The 8,088-nt window shown below is 39.2% G+C and overlaps 1 protein-coding gene across 4 annotated transcripts in view; it reads left to right on the forward strand.

Moving 5' to 3' along the window:
- Positions 1 to 8,088, forward strand: part of PICALM (phosphatidylinositol binding clathrin assembly protein) — a 37,896-nt gene that overhangs the window by 15,398 nt on the left and 14,410 nt on the right. For 2 of the 4 annotated variants that reach the window (XM_009876288.1, XM_009876286.1), the window contains exon 12: positions 3,574 to 3,723. The exons of the other annotated variants lie outside the window; for them this stretch is intronic. In XM_009876288.1, coding sequence (XP_009874590.1) covers positions 3,574 to 3,723 — 150 coding nt within the window. The remainder of the gene's footprint in view (positions 1 to 3,573; positions 3,724 to 8,088) is intronic. 4 annotated transcript variants of the gene reach the window in all.

The raw sequence follows: 8,088 nt of genomic DNA on the forward strand, positions 1-8,088 counted from the left end.
TTTTGAGTGATGGAAGTGATACTAATATATGTGGTAGCTTCAGAAATAAATAAATGTAATGTACATGTTCTTTAGTTCTGCTGAGCACAGAATCTCCTGAGAAAGATGCAGTGAGGAGCATATCGAGTTATGCATACAAATTTTAATAGGCTTAGAGGGGGGAAGGCTGTTTCAGCTTGTCTTGTTTGCTTCCTGGAAAATATCTTCTGTTTCAGCTCGTCCTATTTGTTTCATGGGTGAGAGATCAAAGGCGAAAATTATCTTCCTCTCGAAGGTCACATCACAATCTAGTATTTTTTTAATAACCTGAAAATTGAGCCTGAAAGTCTGTGTTTGTTCGATGTTGTGTTACTCGTGTTAAGAGTCTTCAGTAATAGTTGTTGGTGTACCTGCTTACTATTGACACATTTCTAAATACTTCTAAGATTTAATTAACTGTGAAAATTTTTGGATTGTCTGCTAAAATTTGAGGCTAAAATTCTGACATCACCATTTTTTACCTTTTAAAAAAAAAAAATCTCTACAACTTTACAGCCATGAACACTCACTTCACGTAGGTGAGGTAGATAAGAAGTGCTTTCCACGTTTTACAGATGGGGAAATCTGAGCAATTAACTGACTTGTCTGAAGTCATACGGCGAGTCAGTGGCAGAGCCAAGAATGGGACCTGAGCTATTTCCAGTCCTGTGCTCTAACCACTGCCCGGCATCCCTCCCTTAGGTAATTTTCTGACGTGATGATGTTTGTATTTGGTGTATTTGGTGAATTTGAGAAGAATATTGAACCAGCTGCAAGTTGCAGTGGACTATAATCAGTTAGTGTTAAAAAAGTTTATGCAGCAGCCCTTTTATTAAAAAGATAAATTGTTATGAGGGCATTATATATGGGCTGCTGCCTTCTGTCCTGCGCTTCCAAAAATGTTAAAGCTCACGAGGTTAAAAGTTCCCAGAGAATGGGTTCTGTAGCTGTGTGGTTTCAGTTTACATTTTTAAACTGTAGGAGAAACCATTGACAAGCTTTTGTCTTCTTTCTCTCAGGCAGAATACTTCTAGTTGGATAACTTTTAAGTTAGAAGTTTGCAAAATTCAAATTCCTCCTTTAAATGCACCTAAATCATTAATACCTAACAATAGCCTGAAGGTGCTGTGTGTATCCACGGATGAAATTGGGCTTTGGAAACACTGAGGAAACTGCTGTCAGGAGAGAGATCAGTTTTTAAAATGTGAATATACATGGGCATAAATTACCCAAACTCAACCAATTTTCAGTTACCTTTGTCACTAGCATTGGCAGGTTTTGAGGTGCGGACAAGGTGGAACACGCTGGTTGGAATTAGAATGAGATGGACGAGTGAAGAGTCTGAGAACAAATTAAATTACATTGCTGAGAAAATCTTGGTAATCTGAGGTTGTATTACATTGTTTCACTAGTCAAAACACCTGAAACTCCACGTGCAACCTTGAGATTTAGGAACAGAAAGCAGTATGTAGTAATTTTCCTGCTGTGTGGGAAAAAAGATATTTTGGTGGACAGTAGTTCCAAACAAAAGTAGTTTAAAACTTGTTCCTTATTAACTTCTTTCATGTTGTTTTATTATCTGAGCTGTTTATTGGGGTTGTTGGGAGAGCATGCCAGCTGTCTGGTGTATTTACCAGTTATCAGTTTGTACCTAAACTTCAGAAGCAAAACAAATGTATCCAGTCAAACTGATTCTTTCCACACTATCTGTTTGCGTTTTTTCCAATTCCAAGGAGAAGCAATAGAATCGGAAGAATGGGAAGCAGCAACAGAAAAAGCAAACAGGAGCTGATTAAAGGATTGCCTGACCTGTTTTATTGTCAGATCTGTTTGTTCTGTAGCTTCGCACTTTTAAGAAGTGTCTGAAAGCACAGGTTTGCTTTCAGGTGACTGGCCGATTGGCATGTCCCCCAAGTTCTTAGGTGATAATATTACTGTCTAAAATGTGTATAAGACAATACTGATTTTTTGTTTTGCTGTTAGGTTTTGCAAATACTGTATTAGCTTATTCTGCTGATCCTTTATTCAGTGCTTGACACTGTCATTTTGCTGACTAAATGATTTTAAAAAATGCTTTTTAAGGTCCTTCACTCATTCTTGCGAAGTAGCCAGGCAGTTTGGGAGAGAAGTCAAGTCTTGCTGAATAAGATCTCTCCAGCTTGCAGGAAATCCAAGTGTATATTAAGCCTGCAAAGAATGATGCCGTTTTAAAACTTCATTTTCTTTAGGACTTGCATGTGACTGAAACCTATATGTTACCAAGCTGCGTTGGGATCTATAGCTAAGAATCAGGAGATTGGATTCAGGGAGGGAAAGTAACTGCGACTTTGAAGCTGCTGCATGTGTCATGGTAGCATTTCAAAGAGCTATGGGTAGATCTGTAATCTAACCAATTTTGGATATTAAAAAAAAAAAAAAAGGGCAAGAACTGAAGTGCTCAGGAAACCTCTGCTATAATTATTATTCTGATGTTTCTCTGTAGTGGTTTTCCCTGGGAGAGTTAAGTTGCAGTTCTAGGCACCGTGATGAAACAAACAGGGCTAGATGCAACTCTTGTTGATCTCGTTAGTGAGTTCTTGAGTTTTCCATCAGGAGTTTGTGTGCTTTGAAGCTAGACAGGTAAACCACAGCCCCTGCAGTCAGCAAGTATTGTAGCTGCCTTTCCTGTCTCGTTGATCTGCTGCATCCTGGAGTACAGGAGTATATCTTAGCTTGGCAGTTGTATCCATGCTCAGCAAACCTTGAAATTCTCCTGTATGCCTCCGGGAGTGGCTCACATAGATCCAGGTTTCCTTCATTTCCCCGGTATGGTCTGACAGTTTTTTAATAAAGAACGTTTTCCCTGTCACTGCTCGCTGGCTGTTGTCCATCAAAGCAGAGCAGATTTTCCTTGCTTGCAGCCAGTTGCGTATCCACACCGAGCTGCTTGCTCCTGATGCCCCAAGTAGGAAGGGAATGCTTTTGTCCTGTGTGCTACCTCAGTGTAGTCAAAACTGTTGAAAACTTCATGATGCCGAGTGACAACAAATATCCATGAACTCAGTTTGAGGAAGAAGTACAGCTCCATCGTTTTTGCATGTTCAGGTTTGTAAAGCCATCCTCAGGATGGTTCTGCATCAAATTCTCGCTTAGCACCTGGGGTTCTGCTGTGCTGAGAGGCAGCCTCTGCTCCAGAGAATTGTTGCAAGTGTTCAGGACACAACTGAGCATAGAAAGAAAGTGATGGTGTTTAGAGAAGAATAACAAACTGATTTTCAGTATAAAATACAGTCAGGGTGAAGCACGCTTTATAAATCATGATGGTCTTTGTGGTTTGTTTTTTTTAAAGTAAATGTGTGATTATTCTGTGATCTATAGTATTTTTCTTTAGCAGAGAACAGCTAATTCTGGACAATCAGAAAATTAAGCAGTTAGCTAGGCTGTCCCAAGTGTAGAGATGTCAGGAGAAAACTATATATACTTCTTCTTAACTCTTACTCTTCTGTACCTAGGAAGCAGCATGTAACTAAATCCATCTCCCTTTTCTTCTTTCTCTTGCTCTCTGGAATTGAACAGATCCTTTTTCTGCTACTGTTGATAGTGTTGATGATGCCATTCCAAACTTAAACCCTTTTCTTACAAAAACTAACGATGCTGCTCATCTCTCTGTGTCTTCTGATGTATCTACTTTCACCAGTAGGACACCCACACATGAAATGTTTGTTGGTAAAGTACCATTTTAAACTAATTTCCTATTTCCTAAAAAAAGAAAACCATTGTTTCAGTTTCTGAAGTATATTTGTGGGGCCTTTCAGAAACAAAAAGCTGGTCATTTGGGGCTGATTTTGTGTGATGTTAGAACTCGATTTAGTAATTGGGCCCTGATAATGGTGTTAAAATCCTTGCTTGGCTACCTGGATGCAATTCTACCTGGTGCTAAGGAACTTAGGTACGGTTAAAACACTTGTTTGAGCGTTGTTTTACCTGAGGTCTCTTATGCTTAGGAATTTTAAGGTAAAATACTATGTACACTTGAGAATCAGAAGAAACCATTACTATTTTTATTCCTCAGGTTGAAATTATTGTTTTTAAACATAGGAACTTAATTAAATCTTTATGGTAGTGAGTGTTTTTCCCTCAGCTGTGTTGACATTAACAAAACTGATAAAGCCATGCATGTTCTGGTGCATGGTCTGCTGAAACTTTCCCTCCTAGGCTGTAAACTAATGACTCGCCTTCTTAAAACTGCTGAAATATTGCTTTGAAGGTCATTGGGCATAGCTGTCATCTCAGAAATCCTTCTGACATTTCTAACATTGTAATATGATTATTCTTCAAGTTAGCTTTCATAAACTAAATATCATAGAGTGTTAGGGCTTGGAAGGGACCTCTGGAGATCGAGTCCCACCAATCCATTAATTACAATATCAGTTAATTACAGGTCAGTTCTGTTCTCAAGCAAAGCTACGTTTCAAGACAGTCGTGCTGCACCAACAGGCCTTTCTTTTTGCATGTTGTACCCCACTAGAACTGATCACAGGAGGATCCCTAGACTCACATATCAAAGATCTCTTTGTTATAACTGATCCTTTTTAACGGAGATTAAAGCAAAGGGATCTCTTTACAGTCACACCATCTACACTTTGTCACCTGAGGTAACTAGTTTCCTCACTTGACTTTGGTCAGTGAGGAGAGAAGCACGATCAAGCACAAGGACTCTTGCTGTGAACTCCCCAGTCCCCGGGGAGGATTAGCTGGCTGAAGCAGCACTGTACAAATTACTTGAAGCTGGTACTGCCCTGTCAAAATCTGGCCCCTCGGTTTTGCCTGTGCTTCCGATAAAACGTGTATGGTTCATGTGAAGGCAGAGTGATCATTTGAAATACAAATTATTATTTTTTTAAGTAGGATTATTACTTAGTCAGGTTCCATTTCCTCTATCCAGCTTGTTCTGCAGTCACACAAAAAGTTGGGGCAGCGCAGAGCTGTGAACCAGGAGCCTGGTGGGTTTTTGTGGCACTCGCTGGTTTGTGCAGAACTCACCACGTGGCGGCCCTGAAGTCACTGGAGAAGGATGACACTGATGCCTTGAATTCCCTTTCAGTGTCTCATTCTCCAGAGCCGTAACTAGAACCAAACTGTCACCTCCCAACAGACTGATACGTGAAACATAAATGTAGTTTTTGGCCGCAGCACCAACAAGGTGCTACAATAATGTGAATGTGGGTTTAAAATAACTCTCTCTGGTTCTTTAGATCATTACAATCCATTTACTGAACTAAATCCCTTTGTGGCAACCAAATATGAATCCACTATTGGGCTGTACCCTTATACTTCAGGTATAAGAAAAATGCCTTGAAGCTTTTACACTCATTTCTTCCAAGGGTGTAAAACATGGCATTTGCTTAAAAAAATAAAAGTAGTTATCCTAATATAGCTGTAACTTTGAAACTGTGCTTTCCCCTTTTGTGTTATAGATAATGTAAACTTGTTTCTTACTGTGTGTCTGTTGTGTATTGATTTCATTCCATTGGTTCGATGTTATTAGAGTGTATGTGGATTTATAGACTAACTTGAAATGAAATTTTTGAATAGAAGATAAAATATCTTGGTTCTCTTTCTGTAACTCTCCCTCTTCTCCTTTCCTGGCTTTCTCTCTTGTGTAACATGTCTTATCAGATTCTTTTTGTGGTCCTCAAGCTTACCCTAATGCTTCTCATTTCCGCAATGAGCCCTCTTCTGTAGCTGGTCTATTTGGAGGTAGGTAATGGGATACAGCCTTACCACAAACACCGAAATTCACATGTGGTGTGTGCCTAGAACTAGTAGATGTGTTATTGGCTACAGAAATGCATCATTATGGTGCCTCCAACTCTTACTCATGTGCTTGTGCTAGGTCTGTTTTCACAAATGATTTTTTTTTTTTTTTTTTTTTTTTTAGTTTGTGCTAAACTAAGGCTTATTTAGTCTAAACATGAAATGAGTATCTCCCCATTTCAGGATCTCTTGTAGTTTACATGTTGCTACATGTAAAAGACATGTACGTGCTACATGCAAAAGACTTGCATGCTCCAAATATCTTCATCTTACTCCACCTCATTGCATTTAAGGTAAAGGGATCGGGATGTTCTTGCTGCTTAGAGCATTTTTTTTTTTGATAGAGTACTCTTAAACACTGTGCTGAACTAGTACAAAGCTCTGCAACAGAAGTGAGAAAGATAAATCTGCTGCATTAAATTACTGATTAATCATCTGTGCGGCTGCATAATGTCTGTACAGAAGCCCAGTACTGCTGCTGGCTCTGGAACAGCAGCCCGGAGTGGCTGGACTGCCACAGCTGAGAACCAGGTTTATAGATGATACAAATGAGAACCTGTATAAACCAGACTGATGAGGGAGCTTTAACGTTGCTGCTGTGCGAGGTCTAGGAATGCTTTCAAAAAATGAGGAAGAGTTGGGTCTTAAAAGCACCATAAAGTCACTCTTTGGTTTAGTGTCTGTGAGTAGCAATTAGCTGGAGTGATCCAAAGAAAGGCTGAATTCTGTGTATGACATTGCTCCCTTTGTTCCATAGCCAAAAAGCAGGATGATGAGTTTCTGTCAAGTCTTGTTGGTTTATTCCCTCGAAGGAACTCCATTAAAAATACTGACCTTTGCACCTTTCAAAACATCCGTGTTAGACAAAGCGCCCTGGGCTGGTGGGTGATAGCAGGAGTAGGATTTGATCTTTTTCAGAGGCTGATTCAAAGGAATCCGATGTATTGTTTTGTAGTCTGGCTCGTCTCATCTCATTAGCTTCATGCAGCTCAACACTTCCTAAAATGTGAGAGCAGGAAACTCAGCTTGTTTCAGTTAAGGCCATTTTCGAAAGAAAAATATGAGCGATTGCAGCTTTCTGTTGGTGGAGGCATGGTTTTAAGAGTTGCAGGACATCCCATCAAAGGAATTCCTGTCTGCGGTTCGGAGTCTCTGAAATGGCTTGTTACAACTTGAAGGTGGGACGCTTGTCAAAGATACTCATTTTGTTTTGTTGTTTTACTCCCTCTCTTCTCCCATGTTACTGCTTCCCGTGTTTTGCTATATGCTGATTTCTTTGGTTTAAATTCTTAGAGCTGTATGCTTTTGAGTTATGAGTTGCATGTTCCTTTAAGACAAAGGGAAAGGAACATGTGATCCAAGTTTCTGCAAAGTTTATGTTCAAGGATAGCATCTTACCATTAATAGCTTTTAAAGTGTGACTTACTTTAGGAAAACAGTAAGATTGAAATGAGGTGCTGTCACAGCAAGCTAAATGAAATGCAGAAAGTACTCCTGGTCAGTAATTTCTCCTCGCTGCAATGTTTTACTGCTGAAGTATTTAGGATCCTTTTCTTTTATTTCCCCATATCATTAAAATTTCTGCTAGAAGATCTAGTTTTCAAGATAACATTGCAATTTTTTGATGCTTTTCATATAGAGTAGTAATTGTTTCTGTAGTTGCCTGAATATCAAGACGATGCACATGCACACTTGTGTGTCTGCTCGTATTTATAATATTATAAAATATAGAAACAGGTCAGTATTCACTTCTGTATGATGGAGCTATCAACTTAATACTTGCTAACCATCATACACAATAAATTGAACTGCAGTACATTTTCACAATATTGAAAAAATCGTCTGTTTGGAGAATGTTACTTTACAGATACATAGGAGACAAATGGATTAAGTTCAGAGAGGAACAGGAGTTGAAACTTGGCCATAATTGCTAGAAATTTACCCACAAAATATGATGGCCTGCAAAATGTGTGCCCAGAAATAACTGTGTTGGTGTTACGAGTGTCTGACTGAAGGCATTGCTAGTCAGGTGCCTTGGCATGGTTTGGAAGAGAACTCCTCAGCTAATACAAAACGTGAATGGAATAATCTTCAGGCAGGTAATCTTGAAATAGATAATGTACCCAGCCAGCTTTTCTTGCTGGAGAAGTATGCCGATTATTTCCTCAATAATTTTATTGAAAGTATTTGGTAAAAGACTAAGGAAGATGTGAATAGTTAGTCCAGAGATTTAGCAACTTGGAGGAGAAAGAGGGTCTTTTATGGCCTGCCAGG

Source organism: Apaloderma vittatum, unplaced genomic scaffold (assembly GCF_000703405.1).
Source record: "Apaloderma vittatum isolate BGI_N311 unplaced genomic scaffold, ASM70340v1 scaffold4339, whole genome shotgun sequence".
In the NCBI taxonomy this organism is placed as follows: Eukaryota; Metazoa; Chordata; class Aves; order Trogoniformes; family Trogonidae; genus Apaloderma; species Apaloderma vittatum.